Genomic DNA, 22,131 nt, shown 5'->3' on the forward strand with positions numbered 1-22,131 from the left:
TTTTGCTGCTGGTGCACCCTTGGACTCCAGACTCTCTGGGTACTGCTGGACAGTGGTGGATAATTAATTTAGGTCCTGAACCAAGTGCAATTTTAGGATTCTTGTGTATTACTTAGAGTCCACCAAATTTCAGATGGAAATGCTGTACTTTTTTTTATCCTATTCCACCGACATTTAAAGTACTTTGCCAGTAGGTCAAGGTGTATATGTAGGTGTATTTTTTTTTTTTTAGACCAAACAGTTTTAGGGACTTTCTGAAAGGAATTTTCCCCCAAATAGCTCCTGCCAGAACTAAATACCCACAGTGTATTTAGTTCTTGCATTCACACCGCCAACTAGAACTTTGAAACAACGCAAGTGGAGCAATTTTTGGTATGCTACTAACGGCAGTCAATGTCTTCACGTCTCCTAAAACTAAATAACATCAACAGTTGTTCACCTACTTAAAAAAAAACATGAATCTCAAATAGCTACATTAAAGAAATAATAATAAGAAAAAAATAATAATTTCATATTTTTCTCTCTGGAAAATTCAGACAGGCAAAGGTCGATTCACAAGAACCGGATATAGTGTCACATTGTTTAAGTTTATTTTATCTGGGGAGCCTTACTGAAATTAAAATCTGTTTTCAAGCAACTAAAGAAACTAAAAGAGTTAAAGACAAAAGCACAAGTAACACAAAAGATGCCACAAAATTTAACATGATCAACATGCTTTTGTTTACTGCAGGTAGTTTGAAGTGAAATGATTTTTTTTTTTTTTAAATAGCGCTACTCTTGGCGTGATTTTTAAAAGCATTCTCAGTTTACTTTTAGTGCTTAAAATTGTTTAGATAGATAGTGATAATGCATATGGTAGTTTAATGACCAAAATCTATCATCAGTCATATTTTGAAACAGCCAGGCGGTGCATTGATTCGCACTGTCGTTTTAGAGTTCTCCACCTCCTGAAACGTGTGTTGGTTGATTGGTGATTCTAAATTAGCCACAGGTGTGAGCTGTTGCCTGTCTCGCTCTGTTGGCCCTGTGATGGACCTGCAACCTGTTCGTAATGTGCCCCACCATCGCCCAGTGTCAGCTGGCTCCAGCCCCCCTCTTGACCCTGTTCACAATACAGCGTGTCTCATTTTTGAACACTTAAATTGTTATTCTAAGACACACAAACTTTATAAAATATACAGCACTCCATAATCTGAGATTGTTATTGTAGCTACTGAGGGACAATTAGTCTCGCAGGCCAAATTGCTGACTTTTTTTTTCTTCCACCTTTTTCATGAAGCAACAGCAATAACTGTCTCTCATGACTTACTGAATACCGACCAGAGGTTTATCAAATCACACTATATGGCCAAACACTTATTAGATTTACTATCTTCAGAGTGAGTACAGCCAGCTGCGTGGAGTATCTCAATTCTGCCGCATCAAGTGTTATATAAAGGGGTCAGTGGAAGTATAGACTAGCCCACTCTACTCATTTCCCAGAATTACATAGTGCCCCTGTATGCCCCATCGGCTGATTGGGAAGATGAGCAGCTCCTCCAGACTGCTTAACCGGACTCCAAATGGAATTAAAGAGGCGGCCAGGCGCTCTGCCAGAAGGGCCGGGGCCACTCAGGCTCCACAGAAACTATCTACACAACACACCGCGAAATAACATTATTCAACCTTGACATATCATATCACGGTGGTGACGGCTTAGAAGGCACGCTTTTCATTGAAGGTTACAGTTAACAGACTGCAGGTCCCAGGAGAAAAGAGATGTCTTGTCACGCAGCATTGATTGCTCACCTGCATCTTCTTCTGTTATTTTCTCGACATCTCCCTCTCCCCTACAGCTTAAGTGAGGTTAATAATCATGTAGGTAAAAGTCAGGTCGGTAGCTGTGCTGCAGTTTTTTAACATGTCATACAATCACTGTAAAATAAAAAAAAAAAGACGTAACCTTACATACAGAACAATTTCAAAATGTACATGGATTTCATTTGTTTAAAAAAAACAAAACAGTGTCACGTCATTAAATTTAGTCCGTGTTTTTTAGATTTTCTGCAATTAATTTTCGATTAATTAAATAAAAAGTCTATAAGAAAAAGTTCAGCATTAGTGACTATAACATGACTGTGGTTTTAAGAGGTTTTTTGTTGTTGTTGTTGTAAGAAACGCATAAAGAAAATGTATTTTATGTCAAAAAATGCAAGGTTTTCTATGCATCACTGCAAGTAATTACAAAACACGAATGCATTTTTATGATTGCATTTTACTGAATCCTTGTTTAAAATTTGACTTTTAAAAAAAAAAAATTCCCTTGGCATTTTGAGGACTTCTCATCAATGCTGACCTAAAATTAGATGCACTTTTAACCTTGGAACCAGCAGTTAAGAAAAATTATAAACATGTCTGTTATAGCAAACACTGAAAGGAATGACAACATTGATATTCCCAAAACGATCCAAGTTCACTTAAATACTCCCGACCTCACTGGTCTATTTTCAGTAAATAAAAACGTCTAAGGAGGATCTTCCTTCTTAAATTCGCTTGTTTATTAATCAAATAACAAATGCTTTAAAAATATACAGCTGTATCATTTAGAGAAAAGCTATAAGGTAAACATTTTGTTGATGACTTTTTGTACCAACAAGTTTACAACCACAAAGCTCTCAGGAAAGTAAGTAAACAAAAGAATTACATATGCTGATCTGTCCACCACTTTCATCCAGGCTGAAATATCTCAACCACTATTGGACAGATTGCCATTAAATGTTACACAGAAATCTATGGTTCCTGGATCATGTTTCCTAATGACTTCAGTCTCCATATAGCGTCACTATAAAGTCACATTTTTAACTTGCCCACTTCTATGGTTCATGTTCAAATACCCTCAAAACCAACAACATTCCCATCGGCCTCCCTTATAGTGAACATAGTAAATAATAGACCCTCTAAGTTTAGCATGTTGGCGTTAGCTAAATCAACAGCATGTCAGGCTACTTTAGTCCTGCTATCCACCATCTGCATTAATTTAGGGTTGTGAATGCGTTCCATAAAAATGACAACAGACTAAAACAAAGATTAAAATGAATACATGTTGCTTATGAGTTTAAATCCTTGTATCTAAAATACACTGGTATTCATCTTTGCCGGGTGACCCTACAGTTGAGGAATTTTGTCCCATTAGAGTTTGTTAATTCAGATTTAAGTATGCACCATGATATATTTACTCTGTGGAAAAGTGTACCTTTCTTGTTTTGTTCTTTTTTACATTTTCAGTAAGTAAACAATTTTTTAAATGACATCCATATTTGTATAGTACCCTTCAATAACAAGGAAATTCAAAGGGATTCACATAAGACATTAAAAAAAGAACAAGATGTAAAAGAAAGAGGATATCTAAATACACTCTTAAATGTGATTTAAAAAGAGTAAAACAAAATATATAGCTAAAATAGTAAATGCGTCTTTGCTTGTGTTCACATGCTGGGTGGTGTCATTCAACCTGAAATGTCTTTATGTTGAGCTGTTGTTTATAAAAAAAAATATTGACATTTAGTTGTGATATCAACCACAGTAGATGTAAACAAATTAAACTCTTGAGTACTGGTTGCTATTAGCAACAGAAACCAGCTCTGTTACATCAGAACTTCCTACATTGTTAATTAATATTAATATTAATAGAATTAATATTTTGTAAATAGAATACTTTCCTCATAGATGTAAGAACTAAGTACATGTTTATGAACAGAGACTAAGGATTTGGCCACGACTCGCAAGGACAAAGTATTAATTTATTGGAATCGAACTTGAGGGTCAGGCTTTGAGGTACCCAAGAAATTTTTATAAAGCAGCGGGCAGCAAAGGTTCTGGCAGAGCCTATAAATATTTTCTGCAGAACACGGACATCGGCGAAAGAAGAAAGTTCACGGACACCCTGAGACTTAATTAAATCCTGCTCTTCTTTTACAACGGATTCTTGTCTGAATGAAAAATCTGAGCAGCTCTGAGAAAGCGGTGCGGACGAGACTTCCTCAGTCCTTGCTACTCGGCCATGCAAATATTCGGCTGTGTGCGAGATGTGTGCTCAAGGTCCTGAATGTCACCGAGCCAAATGAGACTTGAATTCAGTGTGACGCAAGGTCATCACAAAACAGGAAGTGAGACTGTCAAAAAAAAAGAAGGACAACCAGCTGAGAGAGAGTCACTGAATTCATGTTAATCATCCATGAACCATCCCAGGAACTCCCACCCATCGTTTAAAGCATATGTGGAAGTGCAAGATTTCATCAGTCAAGGTCAAAAACATTGTCCCTGACATTTGCAATAGCATGGTTTCCATAACAACCGCTGTGATTTCATCATTGCCTCACTGATCCTCTCCAGAGTTCACTGCTCCGTCTGACTCTGCAGCAGAGCGTAACAAGAGCTTATTGTCATAAATCCTGTCATTAAAAGGTTTCATATAATGCAAAAGCACACCGTCTGACTCACGGGCCTCATAATTATTCAAACTTCAATACCAAAAATATATTAAATATGTGCTGCGTAATATTCAGAAATTCTTCAAGAAATAAAAGGTTTGCTAATGGCTTGTACAAACCCAACATTTGTTCTTGGCCACATCTCACCACTTTCTTTTATAATACATGACATAACAGATACTGTAGCTTCATGGGCTGGCAGTAGGAAGAGGAAAATGACACATCTTTTGAAGAACTACTCACTTTTATAAGCCAGAAGTAAACAACATCAAAAAGGCTTTCATCTGGTTTACTGTGCATCTTCACTTCATTTGCACATTTAACCACAGCCAGATTAAAATACACACCTTAGAGCTCTTAATGTAGGTTAATATTGTGTGCTTAGTGGTGAACAAATTTTCAATTACATCAAGGGTGCAGCTTTTACTGGTTGGTAGTCTAACCATGTGTTACATAGTGACTTAAAGTGGCATAGTTTTCTTTTCAGACACATGACAAATAAGTGATCGATTAACATTTTGTCGCGATATTGTGACTTGTATCCTCATCTAAATATGGCTCAATTATTCAGGTGTAACAGTCATAAATGTACGCGACACAGGAACAGTTTCATCACTTTATTAATGAGTTTAATTATTTATACCAACAAACAAAAACGGTCTCTCTCCCTCCATCCCTCTCTCTTCATCATCTCATTTATCCAACTGTTCTGTTCCCAACAATGACATCTTACCCTCGGACAAGGGTGCTAAAAGAGCAGGGTCACAGCAAATTAAAAACAAAGTGTGACAGAGCAGTAAGATGAGGAAACAAACAAACAAACATTAAAACGGCACATTTAGCCAGCTTCTCATTTGGGAAAAAGAACAGAGAATAATGTCCATGGTCTGCCAGCACGCATACAAACACACGTACATTCCCTGCAGCTGTGCTAAGGAAACTCTCCATCTGTGGAGTATCCATACCGCACTAACAGGTGAAACCTGTTGCATTCACACGACACACTGAAGCAAAACAGGATGCAGTCAGACAAAGGAGATGATACATGACAATCCGTGAACCGCCCGTTATAATAATATTCAATTTTAAATCAAAATCAGAAAATTCAAAGTTGTTATTTAGTTATTCATGTATAATTCCAACGCAAAAAAACATCCTGTTTTTTGTACTTACGACCGTATTCCAAAATTAAAAATAGGGAATGAAAACAGGCCGTGGACTGAATTTCATTAATTTGCAAGACAAGGAAGTGTGGTGTGTTTTTTGGACAGTATTTTGGGAAAAAGTCATGTTTAAAGTCTTCAAGAAATATAAACTCTAGACTAATGTCTAATGTGGCAGGAATGGCAATACTTCAGAAGTTGCCTCAGATTTTTAAGATTTCATCAGTATCAAAGTAATCCAGTGATCGTTGTCAGAAGATCTGATGTGTAATGTTACACAGCAGAAAGGACCTGTTAATGGTTAATTCAGCGAACTTCATTTGTGTAAACAAATATAAAATGGTGCTCACAGTCCAATTTACTGTGTCCATGGTAACATAATACTTCCTGTTTCTTGTTCAAGTTAAAACGTGACATTTTCTGAAATACTTTGATTGAAAAAAAACAAAAAACAAAAAAAAACATTTGATGTTTGAGGTCATTATCATTACATTAGTTTATTACAGTGAATCCTGCTGCGAGCTTATCAAGTGCAACTCATGAAATAGTCAGTGACTTCCTGGTTACACAAATTGGACAGATTAAATATTCAATATCAAAATCTAATTTGGTGTATGGCCCAGTTTTAAATTTCCCATTTTTGATTTGTGTATAAAGTACAAAAAAAAGAAGCCATTATTATAATTTTTCTATTTGCTGGATCCATTAATGAATAATACAAATTTTTCATTTTCAAATTTTGAATCAATTGAACATGAAAACAAAGAACAATACACAGATTCATGTCAGTGGACAGATTAATTTTCCCCTTTCCTCCACACACACACTCACACACTCACACACACACACACACACACACACACACACACACACACACACACACACACACACACACACACACACACACACACACACACAGTGATCTGTGCTCCCACCCAACACCACACCACCCCACAGATCCAGAGGCTTGTAACATTCCCTTCACATTGAAGTTAAATGGGAAACTGGAGTTCTACCTGTTGGCTCGCATGTGCACCTGCATTCATACAAGACCACTGATTGGAAAGCACACTCCAACGTCTGGATCCGAGTACAGTATCTTGGATGTATAATTGTTTTACACGTGACATTGTTGGATCTGGAATAATAATAATAATAATAATAATAAAAAAAAAAAAAAAAAAAAAAAAAAAAAAAAAAAGAAACCCCCCAATTTTACCACCCTGATGGAAAAGAAAAGATCCCCCCACCCTCCAAAAACACAATACAATAAATAAAACAGTTATGACGACATTTAAGGGGGACAAGGGAAAGTCGTGAAGAGAGAAATGGAGGGAGAGAGAATAAAAATGAAACATTTTGTTCTGTTTTTCCCCTCCTGAACCAGGGACTGAAATGAAATCGTATTTACAGACTGCGACTGAGGATAAACAGTCCGGTCGCTGCTGCGCCGGTCTACTAGAGAGAAAAAAAAATTACAAGAACAACAATATAATAACAATAATAACAAAAATAACAAAATAAAATAAAATAAAAGGTACTTGATATTTACAGTTTAGCAGTGAAAAAAGGAGGAAAGAGGGAAGCAGAAGGCAGAGGGATGAAGACGAGGAGGAATAGGAGGGGAGGCTCCAAAAGCTGTTGGGTTTCAGGAGTTTGAGCAAAATTTCTGGTCAGATTAATATTGATATTTGTGGAAATAATACATTGTGGTCAACTTGGACTGAACATGCACAGTTGTGTGTTGGAAGAAAGAGTCTGTGACGACAGTGGACTGCGTAAATCATTCCAGATCAGCTCTGACCGCCATCGCAGGCCAAGAAGGACATGATATGAGCGTCACAGGCAGGTTGTTTGTTTCAGAAAGGGGAAAACCACTCTCACGAAGCAAATAAAATTATTTCAGTCATCCTCTTACACAAACAATAACTGTGTATACAGGCTGAAATGACGATGATGACCCAAGTGAGCGGTGAAATCGTCCAGTACTCCCTCTGTGCCACCCGCACCTGATGTCATTCTTCAACATAATCGAGCTGATATGAAACGTAACACTGTAAAGTGACATTATTAATGAGGTGACGACTCACCCTACAATGCTAGGCAACCGTGTTTATGACATTTGAGGCGTCTATGCTTCCGTATATCAGATGCGACTGGAGCCCCGAAGTGACGGCTCCCTCTGTGTGAAGTTAACAGCTGGACAGTACACATAACTCAACCCTTTGCTTCCCTCTACTCCCTTTGGACATGTGCAATACTCACTTGGGAATTAACATGAAACGCTTGGTTTCCTGCTTACCCAGTGAAGACATGAGCTCAAAATAAAAGCAACGGAAGATGCGCACTCTGTTCCCCCTCATTCACATAAAAGGCAGTTAAGGAGCTCAAAAACAAACAGTAAACACGGGCTGTGGTGCTCTCCTTTGGAATAAAATTTAAAACCGCTTCTTATCTAAAACGACAGGGACATAAATCGAGCCAATGCGCCCTGTCTGGTATCAAACTGGGAGATTTAAAAAAAATTCTTCACGTCTGTTCACCGCTGGGCTCGGTGAACGGACGAGTTGAGTCGAGTTCAGGGTAGAAAGTGACAGAAAAGCCACTAGTCTGCACAGTGGGCTGTACAATCATACACTATGTACAGTACAAGTGTGTCATTTGTGACCGTACTAAGCATGATTGTCAATATTAGCCAGGCCGTACACGCTGCCCTCATCTCAACGCCATAGCCAATCTGGATCTCGATCGATGGCACCACGGCCACACATAAAATTAGCTAATGCAAATAAAATTAACTTAAAAAGGGATAAAAGTCAACTGTTGATTATAATACAGAAAATCCACATAGCATGTACAACCCCCTCGTCATCTCCTAAACATCCAATCCAGCCCGTCTTCATCTTTAACAGGCCAGGTGAGGGTCACCCTGGACTTAGAACTGCCGCTTACATCAAGCCCAAGCACAGCCACCTAAATGTCCTTAAATCAACCCACAGCTTCCTGCAGCGAGCAGCCGCAGGCATTGCTTTCTGTTGGAAATGCTTAACATTCAGGGAAAACAGCAATTCTGAGTGTTCGTGTGGGTGAATCTAGTTTTTTTTTTTTTTTTTTTTCCTCTTTTAAGGGTTTGGAGCCATAAGGAAGGTTGAGAGGGAGAAGAGCAGAGGAAAGAAAAGGAAAATGGGGAGGACAAAACAGAAAAAAAAAATTGACAGGGATGGATGCTCAGGTGCTGTTGTTGATGGATCCAGGTGCTGAGCTGGGCTGGGCGGTACTGTCTGACACGCTGCCCTCTGTAGGGGGAGAGAGGGAGCACACGTGTTAACCAACACAAACATCAAGTCCAAAAAAAGAATTATGTCACTCTCTCAGTACATAGTCCAGTAAAATGTCTGTAAACATGCTGATCAGGTGATATTCAAGTGTTAAAAGTCTACTGACGTTCAGTGTTTGAGCTGAGGCTAATTTCAGGGTTCGACTGTAGAAATGTGTCACGAGTAAAGTTCAGACTGGGATTAATCTTCGTTAAATACCACGGGACGATCTACACAAAATGTTACGAGTAATTTTGTACATTTATTAAAGACTGTGATATATTACAGACACAGTCTGACAGTGAAAGCTACACAACAAGAGAGTATCCAATACGCACCGTGTGAGGCAGGTGATGTCTGTGCACGAGCGTGAGGAGGAATGAGTGTGGAGTTCAGCTGGGGCTGGATAGACAGCTCTGAAGGAGCAGAACACACAAATGTTTAAATACACAGAAAGTACTACTGGCACAACAGTTCTACCTACCGTTCACAGTCGGAGGCTCGGAGCACTTTTGTGCAGATATAGTTAAAAATCCCAGAAACAGTTAACTGAAGACAAAGAAGAGCTACAAGAGAGGTAAAACTGACCAACGGGACTGAAGTTGAAGAGGAGCGGCAGTTCTCGTCCGCTGGGCAGGCGGGTGTTGGGCTGGCGCAGCTCATCGAAGAAGGCGTGCGCGCATGCCTCCAGGGGAGACAGCCTGGTCACCGGTGTGTATTCCAGCAGCCGAGAGCAGAGGGCGATGGCCTCTGGTGGGGTACGAGGTTTAAACACCTGATGGGAGACACACAAGAGAAAAATGTTTGCAAAGAAATGTAGATTCTGCGCCGAGTCTGTCCCAGCAAGACGTAGGGTTTACGTAACTTAAGACTAAAGTAGGGAGGATAGTATTTTAAAAACACAACACGCAAGCCTACTTGCTATTTAGTCTGAAAAAATACTATTTCTAACGTCTCACTGTATTGTTTTCCACGTTTTTTTTTTTTTTTTTAATGAAAAGAGCAAAAAAGATGGTTCAGAATGAAACACACGAAATCCTCACAGTTACTGTGGTGAACTGCTACCCAGCAGTTATATTGTCCAGTAATGGGTAGGGCTGCGTATTGTTCAAAACCTTTACCTCGACTTTGATAACAGTCCCCGAACAACACTTTTTTTCAATATCAGTTTTATAAATTCCATTTTAATAAAAAATTACATTACATATTACAGTACAAGTCTTCAGTTTTCATGCAGTTTAGATGGGGACAGTGTAAAACAGGGTTTCTGTTCCTACAAATTACAGATGTCCCCTTAACGCCTCACATCGTAGACGTTAACTTTAGGAAAGAGTGAAATAATGTGTTTTGATGTAAGATTTACCAAAGTTGAAAGTGAGTGATTTTATCTAGTAGAGGCTACAAATTGTAAATGCTATAATAACATAATAACCCACTGATGCTCATGATATTTACTCCTGCGTAAATGCAGCACAAGTTATGCTTTATAACAAAAACATGTTGGTTTGGGATAAAGCCCGAGTATTAAATTTGGTACCGAATGACGACGCATTTTTGAGTTGAAGCAGTTGCCATAAAAGTATTTCCGTTGGGTACCCAGCACTTGCAATGTCAAAGTACCTTTGTCCAAGGGTGTGCTTTGATCTGTGGGAATTTGAACTCTGTATAGTTTGGGTTCATCTCCCGGATCTGCTCCCTTGTTGGTGTTCCCAGAACCTGACAAACAGGAGAGAAAAGTTAATATTCATTAATAAAAATCAAAATTTTTGGTATGCCCTGTAAATAAATATGTATTGTTTGCATTTTTCTTCTGGATATACTGTTTTTGATTTTATCACACCCGTCTTTAAATGTATCTTAAATGTATCTGCAGTTCAAAAAAAGTATCATAACATCTCATCTGCTGAACGTCTTTATTTTTTTTTATATTAGCTTGTTGACTTTCCTCCACTGTTTACAGCCTCCTTAACTGTACCTTGATGATCTCTACTAGCTGGTCCACACCACTGTCCCCGGGGAAGATGGGCTGGCCCAGCAGCAGCTCAGCCAACACGCAGCCGGCTGACCAGATGTCGATGTTGGACGTGTAGTCGGTGGCGCCAAATATGAGCTCTGGGGCACGATAGTACCGTGAGCAAATATAGGACACGTTGGGCTCCCCCCGAACTAGCTGCTTTGCACTAGAAAAGAAAAAACAGACGGTTCAGGAGGAGAGTGCAAGTCAGCAATGAACCCATCATTCATCAGCGGGTTTGTTTCACGAAACCACAGCATGAAAGCGATCCAGACGTTAGTGATCTTCACAGGGAAAGTCAAAACTAAGAGAGAGGTGGCGACGCAAACAGACAGACATCTAAATATGCAGTGAGACACAAACAGTCGCCACAATGGAAAACATAAAGACACACGTGTCCTGAGGCCTTATCTGTTACCGACCTGCCAAAGTCACAGAGTTTGAGGATGGCCGTCTCTGGGTCCACCAGGAGGTTCTGAGGCTTGATGTCTCTGTGACACACGCCCTGGGAATGGATATAAGCCAGACTGCGGAACAGCTGGTACATGTACACCTGAGGGGGGGGGGGGGGACAGAGAGGATTGGCATAATGCCCATCAGTGTTTAACAACTTCGATAGAATCCCAAACATATCCCAAGAAGAAGAGCAAAAGAGCATTTGAGGACACGGGTCAGGTCTTGTTATTCATGACTCATGGGAAGTGTCTCAGCTCTAATGCTCCATCACAGTTTTTACAGGGTTTGCCAAGTTTAAATTTACGATGTTTTAAAACCTTTTTTAATGCCACGTTGAATAAAATGTAATATCGGCTTCACCACCGGACCGACCAAAATAGGACGGGAAACCAGTCGGGACAAAGTGGTCTTAAATCATCACATTTCCTCAGTGTGTCAGGGAAATGTAGTTAAATCAAATTAAATGCGACCTTGACCGGATAAGTGCCAGAAAATGGATGGACGAATTAATTAAAATAAATAATTATTTGAAGTTTTTATTAAGTTAAGAAAGTGTTCGCTGCAGGTTTGCCGCTGCTGAAAAGGAAAAAGGGATTAGCAGCTTCCAGCATGCACCTTTTAATTTACAGATGTGTTATCTTGAAACATTTTCGGACATTACAGCAGGAGATAGAATGAGGAATTTGTAAGACTTTTCAAGGTCTGCAAATAACCTTTAAATAAACTGCAGTCAAGCTTGAGACACTATGGCAGCAGCTCTGTTGTCAAAGGTCACGAGAAACATTTTTAGATCTCAAGATATTTAATGATTTAGGGAAAACAAAAAAAATTGTTCTGCGTATATTTATAAAAAAAATTTCAGACATTTCTTTAAATTTGAATGTCCTTAAAATGCTTCTCAAGAAATCGTTTCTCTTTAGATTTGCTGGGAAGCACCGAGCTACACTTCACTTTACCTGAGACGAAAAATCTCAAAAGCAATTTGTCCCTTTTAATCAGGATTATCAGGCAGGATCACACATGTGTCGGTAAAGATATTTGTCACGTGCCAGTCACATCTACGTGTGCCCCCTTTCTGTTTTTGAGTGCGCTGTGGAAGTGTTTGTTGAAAGAAGCAGCTGTATGACGTCTGAAGCAGGCCGCAGTGTTTCCACACTAATAACTAATAACACAAGGGTGAAAAAGTCTCCCTGAAGAGAGGTAACCAATCTCATCCAACTCTTATTTGACATTTGTCTACACGTTCCAAGTCAATGATGTCATTCTCAAATAGAAACTGCTTACACAGTGAAGTCTTCACCCATTTAATGTGTCTGTGAAACGCAGACGGTAAGCATCTTAATATGACAAATGACGACTGCCGTCATCATCACCATTATCGTCATTATTACCCACATGATGCAGAGACAGCAGGCTGGCCAGATTACAGAATGATTACAGACAAGATGATGAGGGATGAGAGACGGTGCTTAAAAGGAGGGCAGACTGAGGTAAGAGGAGCAGAGGCTCGAAGAAGAGCGAGATGATGAGAAACATGGTGAAAACATGAGACTCTGGGAACACGGAGGGGGAGACGAGTCCCCAGACATGCTGCGATGGAAGTGTGTCGCTGGAGGAGGGAGGGACGTCGGAGGGAGAGAGAAAGAAAGAGATCAGCGTGCATCTCACAGCCACTGGGGAGCACCAGGCTGAGGTAGGGAAATGGGCCATGAGACAGCTATAATGTCCTCTCTGCTGCTTCACACACAGTAAACACAGTCCTGCACTCCGAAACGAGGACCCGTCTACAGTGAGAACCGAGGGTACTGCAAACACATTAACTCACATGGGACCATCTTTCCCTTTCCGCTTTCATAATCCTGACATAAACAGTGAGCTGTCTGGGAAAAACAAACGGCAGCATACTTGGGCTGTTCATTACCTCCAGAGGCAATTACTGAACACGATCGTACTTTCAGTTTTCACCACATTTGTTAAAATGCGCACAATAACTAATGAAACTAATTAAATGTATCGCCTTTGATCATCATATACAGAGAGAACAAGCAAGTGATAATGACCTGGCATAGAAAGCAGTGACAAAGTACGAGAGAAAAAAGTACAAATTAGTTCAATTCAAATACGAGCTATATTCCATGTCAGAATTACAGACTGTGGTTTAACTTGTAGAGCATCTGCCTTCCTGACAGCTTAAATAGTATTTTGTTTGTCTGTGTGCGTCCTTCAAAACGGCACATGAATGCGAAGCAGTTTTGCAGTCAAGATGTCATCGCTTCACAAAAACCCAGCATTAAAAGTTACAGTTGTAATGCATTTCGGGTGCATTAATCCTGCATCATCGGCAAACGAACAATCTATTTTTTTTTTTTCTTTTTAAAGTTGGTTACACAAGGTGAAACTGAAAACCTTTCCCCTGTGAGCTTGGAGGATTAAACACCAGAAGTTCTGGTGTAGTCACACTGTAGATTTGCTTCTTGGCTTATAGCTGCCCTTTTCATATATGATATATCCTGAAATTAATATATTTCATTCCTGAATAACTGACTTGATATAACCTTTTCTAACAGTGGCAGAGAGAAAGCAGAGAGGGTGGAACACACCCAATAGTGTACGTGTGTTTGTGTGTTGTTTAGCTCCACCCACCTTAACATAGATGATAGGGATGGTGGTCTTGGCCTTGTTGAAGTGCCGAGCCACCCTGTACACCGTCTCAGGGACGTAATCCAGCACCAGATTCAAATACACCTCATCTTTCTGGTACAAAAGAAAAGAGGAGTATATAATTACCTGTGCAAAGGGAAACCACTCCAAATCAAGTTATTACTGCACAAAAGATGAAATCAATGCTATGAGAAAAAAAATACACATCAAGCCAGTCTAATGCAAGATGTTGGCTTGAACATAGAACAAATTGCAGCCTTATGTATGCGGTTTCAGTTGGCTTTTGGAAGGACAATCATACAGTCAGGACATATTTATTACTTTGTTTACTACAATGATGATGAAACAGTTGATATAGCTCTCATTGGTACTGCAGTTACACTTTATAAATCATAAAACACAGTTGTTATTATAACACAAAGAGATTAGCTTGCTATTGTAGACGTTGCTGAAGTGCATCAGAAAGTTGAAACACTGAATCCATGAAGGATACCGAGTCCTGACACCTACGCGGAACTTAATACATAAACTTTAACATGGTTCATTTTGAAATAGGACATGATTTTTTTTTACTCTCAGGCAAAGTTAAAATGCAATAAGTTATACAGTGAATCTATGCCTATGAGCTTAGTGCGCCATGCCCGCTGTGCCAGATTTGGCACAAAATTCAGGCCACTGAACACAGCTTATGTACTGCATAGAGATGCAGCTTGATCTGAAGAATTCAGGGACACAAATATGTTGTTTGTGGATAACACAGATCAAAAGTCATGGACCAAAAGGTTACTACGCTTGTCTCAAGATTGTTTTGTTTTTTTAAAAAGGGCTTGAACCCCGACAACTGCAAGTATGTATTGTAAAGTTAAGACAGAAATCAGCTCGCCTAAAACATGTTGATGAATCATCATTGATGAATGCACTTAATGGTGCCTGGGCGTGGAAGCACAAGGCTCCATCTAGAAACGTACTACAACATAAAATGTCTCGTCAGATCTCACACACCTTCTCTCCGCTGGAGTAGAAGAAGTAACGTAGCCTCACAATGTTGCAGTGGTCCAATTTCCTCATAATTTGCAGCTCCCTATTCTGCAATGAAGAAACGAAAAAGGGAAAAGTGAGAGAAACAGAGGGTGTAAAACTGCAATGTTTCACTTTACTGTAATTATCTCAATGACTCAGCCTATCTAAACATACCTTAAACCTCTTGTCTTGGAGAACTTTCTTAATTGCCACCATCTCCTGGCTGTCGATGAGGCGAGCCTGGTAGACCACGCCGAAGGAGCCATTTCCTATGACCTTGATGTCTGTGTAGGAAACTTCCTGTGGGCGGTCGGGGCCCTGGCCCGGTGTGGCTACCACCGTTGTCACTTTGCCGCTGTCCCCTGCGGATGACAGAACAAATTGGACTCATCAGAGATGATTCTGAAAGTACAAAACTGAGCCCGTCCAGAATTTGGGCGTCACACCAAAATTACACTGGGATAATACGAACATGCTGTAATGAAATCATAGCTGCAGTAAAAAGCGCTTGTTTTTCAATGATAAAATGTCTAGACATATGAGAAACACCGTGACATAACCCTTTCGTATTCAGCCTTTAAACCAGCATCCCTGATAGAGAGAAGCTAAACATCAACAAACAACCCCTCGCTCTCTAAAGTGGTTGTGACCTATGTGGAGGCTCCCCGGACACGCTCCACTGACTGGTAATGAGCTACTGATTTTTCCCACCCTTTCCTCCTGCCCCCCTGGGTGAAACTAGCCTGGACCTCTTTTTTCAGATCAGGAGACTAGGTCCATTTTTATATACTATCTACAGCGCTGATTCATTCAGGTTCAACTCAATCTGATTATGGTATTACAGCCACAATCCCCATTTCCACACTATACATGTACCCCACGGATGAGTGGATGTATTCCCTTTATAAAGGGGCAATTAAGCACACAGTTGTATTTGGCACATACAACAATAGATACGTTTTAATGCACAACGGGTGAAGAGACTTAGGAACAACATGGTGCTGGTAAAATGTAAAGAAGTCTGAAAACCTTTGGATTGAAACAAGCTTTTTACTGTGTCATAGTGGGTAGTGTCAGTAAAATAGTGTGTGAAGAAACCAAAAAGTGCCAAACAAAAGACGATGGACTATCAAAACTAGGTTGTGCTGTCTGACCACATCAAGTGTTTGCAGTCGTTCCAAATGGCCACACATGACTGTGGCATGCCAAGCCGGTTGTCAAAGAGAGGAGACGCAATTTGAAATAAAAATGGGGTTGACAGCACACATTTTCAGACAGTCCAGGAAGACATTCACAGTGGTGCACAAATGGTTAGAGTTAGAGAGACTATTCCAAACGCTGGCTCCCATTTCACATCCGCAAAGCTGGCCAATCATGGTGACAAGTGGGTGTGAATGTCGGCGTGGCTGTTTCAGAAAGTGGCAGATTTGGTCACAATCCGACGTCAGAAAGTTGCGATGTGTGTGGGGGGTATTTCCAAAGTTCTCCAACCATCTGATCAGCACTGTGGATGTCGTATACTGGTCTCTCAAGAATCACCTGTTGTGATCTATAACTTTGCGCAAGCTCTCATTCAATGTTTTTCTCTGCATCGAGGACTTGTGACTACACAGAGAATATTCACTCGGGAAAGTTGGACTTACTCGAACGCAACACAGATCAAAACTAAGGAGCTTTGCTGGGAACTGAAATATTGTAAAAAGACCACTCCGCCCTGATCAAGTTACATAAAAAAAGCGTGAGTTCAAGCACTTAAGAAAGGATTTTACAAGGTGTGTTTTTAACTAGTCGAACAGTGCAACTGTTGGTCTAATGTCTGACCTTGTGGAAATTAGGCAGTGAGACTTTCGAGACCTAACAGTATCTGACAGCTCCAGTTAAGGTCTAGTAGCTGCTCAAAGTTTTCCACTTGTGCACGTGGTAGTTTAAGAAAGTTTTGACAAATGGCCACCAGAAGCAACAACGCCGGGAAGGGAAGAAGAGATGAGAAGAGGCCCTTTGCCAAAAGGCTTGTCAGAGCCTGTGATGAAATTGTATGGACAGTAGCACACCCAGAGGTGCTACCATTTGCTGGGCTTGTTCACTTCGCCTGTCTCGACAAGACCCCTCCTGATCTCGATTATGTCTCAAGACTTTCAAAATGGCGGCAGACAATGATACATGTATTGGTCATCAATTAATCAAACTTGCTTTGTCAATTGCTTTTCCTGTTCATATGAATACATATGCTTGAACAAAAATCATTTAATCATCTGGTAAATTTGAAATTAGATTTGTGTCTACGGCTGACTTTTGCTGACAAATGACAAAAGTATGCTTTTCTATTTTTGAAAACTTTCCCAAGGTTAACAGCAAACAGCAGCCAGTGGCATATCCACATGATTGGCCTAGATCTGATCTCTACCCTCAGGTCAGCAGGAAGTACTCAGCTCTGAGATCAGACCCTGTGTGGTTCCTGCACACGGCTGTATTACAGCTCGACAATAATACACTGTTCCTTTGTATTTCATTTTGGCCTCTCTTGCACACTCTTTTTAAACAAGTTAAGTCAGAGGGGAGCCCATTAAATATGGAGCAGCTGGGGCATGATAGTGTATTGAATAATGAATGCAAAGATGAGCACTCTCTGCCCAGCTGTCAGTGAATAGCTTTGGTTTCCAATACGTCAACCCAAACCTGATGAGTAAGAGAAAAAGGACAAGCACTTTGGGACTTTCATCACACCACCACGTAACAAGCAATTACCTTGGAGCTTGTTTTTACGTGTTAAATTAAAGCACACTTTTAACTTGATAAAATGTTGGCTAATAAATTAAAAGTAATATTCTATCATTAGTGGCCTTTTAGCTCGGTCCCCAATAGTGTATGATGATGAATTTACGCCAGGGGGCTTGAATAAGTCACTACAAAGCTATCAGTGCCTTTTAATCTACATTTCCCCTCCTCCACGACAGAAGATATCTCAGTTGATCTGATGCCAATCAGAGTCACAATATGGACGATAAAGTTGGCTTTATTTGTTTGCTGATTCGAAAGCTACACTGCACTGTTTAGGTTTCTGATTTGCACCACACAGACTGATGATGGCGCTTTTGCGATGTATTGATCCAAGTTTTTCTCTCCCATTACAGATTCTGATACCTCGACATAGGATATCTGTCAGTGCTGAGTGCTGATACTATACAGTGCTCCATCACTGCTAAATTTGAAATCTCTATACCACACTGGGTGGATCTATGAGATCAGTTTTATTCAAGGTAACATGATGTCAGGTCTGAGCGAAATAGCTTAAAAATGTGGAAAACTAATGATAGAGAGGTATTAATGAAAACGCCACAAGTAACAGATACAAGGGAGAAAATAGTGACTTTTGCATGACCTCCCATGCGTGAATACTGTGCAATTTAGAACTGAAATGAAAAAGACTAGATATTAGTCCTTCATCAAACAAAATGTGTTTGGAGTTAAAACAGTCAAATAAGTGATGTTTGCTCAGATTTGTAGTCATCTGATAAACTGATTGGATTTTTACAGATTTTTCCATTATCTTTTAGTTTTATTACAAAAGACTTTTTCAGAAAAAGAAAAAAAAACTATTTCTCAGTATTCTTGGAATAGCTACTTAAAAATCATTGACAATAGTATCAATATCTTCAAACAGTATCGAGATCCAATAATGAACGATTTATGTTTGGCCAATTCTAATCACCGTCTATTGGTGATTGACGTCATCCCTAAAGAAGTCTCTAATCAGACAAAATTTTACATTAATTTTATTCTTCCTTGGTCGCAGCTGCACTCGATTACCTTACTTCTATCAGACTGATTTTCAGTAAAACCAATTTTATTGGTTCTCTGACATATTTTCCAATTCCGTTACTCACATAAAAGCTGTATTTAGTGACTGTGGCTTGTTAATGCAACCTGTTGATCAAGGACATCTATTCCTTCATTGCTGCACTAAAATCACGATGACTAAACCACTGTAGGATGGATTTATGGTTTGTCTGAACTGCAATTCAGATGGTCGGACTGAGTCAGAATCCCCCTCAACCTACACCTTTCCGATGTCGAATAGTTGCTGTCTTTGTCGCCTAACTTTGTGAAACCGTCCTTCAGACCCACTTCACGCCATGAACGGCCTGCTGTTTGGAGGTGAGAGAGGAGGTTGGCATTGCGCTTCTCTTTTTTCATTTGATACTCGACTATTTGTGGCACTTATGTGTGCAACCCAATGCAACACCGTCAACGTCACCGTCATCCCTCGTTTTTAGACATACTCCAATCCCCCATGACGGCACACATTTGATCTCCGACGGGGTCAAACAGCACAAAAGCAAAGTAAGAATTTCATTGTACGCTGCAATCGCCTTTTTTTTTTTTACACTGTGCATATAACAATAAAGTTCTCTTAATCTTACGAATTAGCTCTAAGAAATCATAACCCCGCAATCGTATTCTGACGAGTTGTCTGACAGCAAGTTAACAACAACATCTGTATTGTGTGATTGGCAGTACTTGACAAAATCTGAAACCGTAGAGGTGTGGCAGCATTTTTAACATTATTGCTACACAGCATCTGACGTCCATGCAGGCAGATATCATCCATCAGGAAAAGTCCAGTTTTCCCCATGCACATTAAAAATTGAACCTGAAGTTTTCAGATTAATGCGCTCTAGTTTGGGGTGTAAAAATTAGTCTGATTAGTTTAGAAAAAAGTCCAAAAGGGTAAAATGAGGGTGATACTTTAAGACTGAGCTAGTTTTGTATTGATCTAATCTAAAACAGTACTTTTGTTTGCGTTTCTGCAGGGTTCGGGCACCTCTGACACAAGAACAATGCCTTCACAGAGTGTGCAGATCCTGACGACCAACACTTTTTCACATTTTGAAAATTGTGCAAGCAAAAAGTCATACTGCGCTGTAAAAACAATGGCTGTGAACTATCCACATCATCTGAAGACCTTCTGATCGGTGGCGTGTACTGATATCAGTGAAGATTTGCTAAACAGCAGTTTGAATTAACTGTGATCTCTTGACTTCTATTAAATTTCCTTCGTAGGTCATTTTATCGATCGCGGCGATGAATTATTGATTCAACTTCGACACTTTTCCATCCGTTTCTTCCGTCCAACCCTGCAGATCTTCAGCCAATTACGTGTGACCGCTGACTATTCTGCAAGTTCTTGCAACATAAACTAACTGGAGGGACTACAGGTGGTAAAGTGGTGAAGCGAGAGCGAGTATGCCGAGTAAAACCACTGTAGAAGTAAACAGCCCATTTGACTGAATCGGTTTACAGAAATGTAATCCAATTCAGAGCATATCTTGACACAGAGCTATCAGTGCTGACACAGCTCCATCGGTGACAGCCCGATAGTCTCGCCAAACTGTTTCCACTTCATCAAGCAGCGAGATCTCCTCACTTTCCTGACGGCAAAGATGACACGAGACGTTTTTGCGTTTGGAGACGAGCTACCTAAATCCGTGCACAGATGTTTTCTCGCGTGTTAACAGTGTCGGCATCTGGGCAAGCAGTTCAGATAACGTTACGTTAAGGTCAACATTTGCTGGCTAATAAGCAAACATCGAAGCCCCAGTGGAGCTCAGTTATGTGGGTTATTTTCGCTGACAAATAATTTCCATGTATTCAGGTTACCGCATTCATTTTTTTTTTTTTTTTTTACCCGTTTCCCTAGCGTGGCCAAAATATCTGTGCGAGATCCGACGGGACCGAGGACGACGGATCAAACTCGCACCGGATGATTTTTCAACCAAGTCTTTAGCACGCTAACTAGCTTCCACATCCGATATTAACGACGGATTTATAAAGAGCGTCGGCAAACACCAGCTGTGTTATTCAGTTACAAGACATTGGTAATGGTTAGGTAATGTGGCATAACATTAGTTAACGTCGAAAAAAAAAATCAAAAAAAATCAGTGGCTTGCCACCACAGCTAACGACCATGATAGCTAAGCGGTAAAAAAAAAAAAAAAAAGAAAAAAAAAAAAGGAGCCCTTGATCTACCTTAATGAAAAACACAGCTACCGTTAGCTTGGGCAGCTAACTTAAGTCAGCTAACCAGCTAGCAGCTAAAGGTTAGCTCCGCGACCAATAATCGACATTAAATTCACTCCCAACATATTTATTAAAAAAAATAAATAAAAAAAAAAAAAAAAAAAAAAAAACACCCACCCGAGTCTTTGTAAAGATCTGTAAATCGGCCGTGCGGTAGTAAATATATAAACTTAATACTCACGGGGCAATTTCAAATTCCCAAAGCTCGTCGAGCTGCTTCCACTGGCTTGTGAAGCCCCGGTTTTTCCTGCCGAGCTTCCGCCGGCTACCGCCGTCACGGCTCCGGCCGCAGCAGATCCGGGACCTCCGGGAGGCTCAGCGAATGAGCTGGTCCTGGGCCGCCCGCTGCCGCTCATATTTGTGTGAACTAAAAGCCGAGGCAAGGTTCAGCGTTATCAGCAGCCACGCCGGCAGAGACTTAAGCTGTGTGTATGCGTTTTAATATTCGTTATAAATAAAATTAAAAACTACACTTACAGCGTTCAGTATCGGTTGCCCGTCTCCCCCTTTCTTCCTCTGTAGAAAGGTGATGGTGGGGGGACTGGGGAGTTGACGCACAACGACGTGATCTCGCACTGGCTTGTGGGAAACGGAGTCTTTCGGGCGGCTTCGCGTCCGCACTACTGTGCCCACGGAAAAATGTCAATTTAAGACAAACAAATTAAATAAATACTATTCAATGTTTTATTACTCACTGCCACCGTATTTGGGTTGGATCAGAGGGGAGGGAGGGGGGGGGGGGTTGTCGTTACAATACGAACAGCGTCAACTATACTTTAAAAAAAAAAAAAATTAAAAAAAATGAACCAAATAACTATAAGGCAAAAATAATTAATTCGGTATAACAAAACACAGAAAGTCGAAGTAAAATTTACATGAATAAATAAATAAATATAGTAAATATCTCATGAACAATTGGACGATCTCAGTGGATAAAATATATCTGTACTTTA

The 22,131-nt window shown here is 40.2% G+C and overlaps 1 protein-coding gene across 1 annotated transcript; it reads right to left on the minus strand.

Annotated features, from left to right (window-relative positions):
- Positions 1 to 5,073: 5,073 nt before the first annotated feature.
- On the minus strand, positions 5,074 to 21,725 carry gsk3ab (glycogen synthase kinase 3 alpha b). Its single transcript, XM_069142382.1, has 11 exons — positions 21,656 to 21,725; positions 21,360 to 21,545; positions 15,275 to 15,462; positions 15,083 to 15,166; positions 14,063 to 14,173; positions 11,386 to 11,516; positions 10,925 to 11,129; positions 10,570 to 10,665; positions 9,538 to 9,724; positions 9,288 to 9,365; positions 5,074 to 8,928 (listed from the first exon to the last, which is right to left on the minus strand). The coding sequence occupies exons 2-11, from the start codon at positions 21,532 to 21,534 to the stop codon at positions 8,861 to 8,863; spliced, it is 1,323 nt and encodes a 440-aa protein (XP_068998483.1). The 5' UTR covers positions 21,535 to 21,545; positions 21,656 to 21,725; the 3' UTR covers positions 5,074 to 8,860.
- Between the last annotated feature and the right edge of the window lie 406 nt (positions 21,726 to 22,131).

Source organism: Embiotoca jacksoni, unplaced genomic scaffold, assembly GCF_022577435.1.
Source record: "Embiotoca jacksoni isolate LCO1_2020_lvr unplaced genomic scaffold, fEmbJac1.0.p SCAF_11, whole genome shotgun sequence".
In the NCBI taxonomy this organism is placed as follows: Eukaryota; Metazoa; Chordata; class Actinopteri; family Embiotocidae; genus Embiotoca; species Embiotoca jacksoni.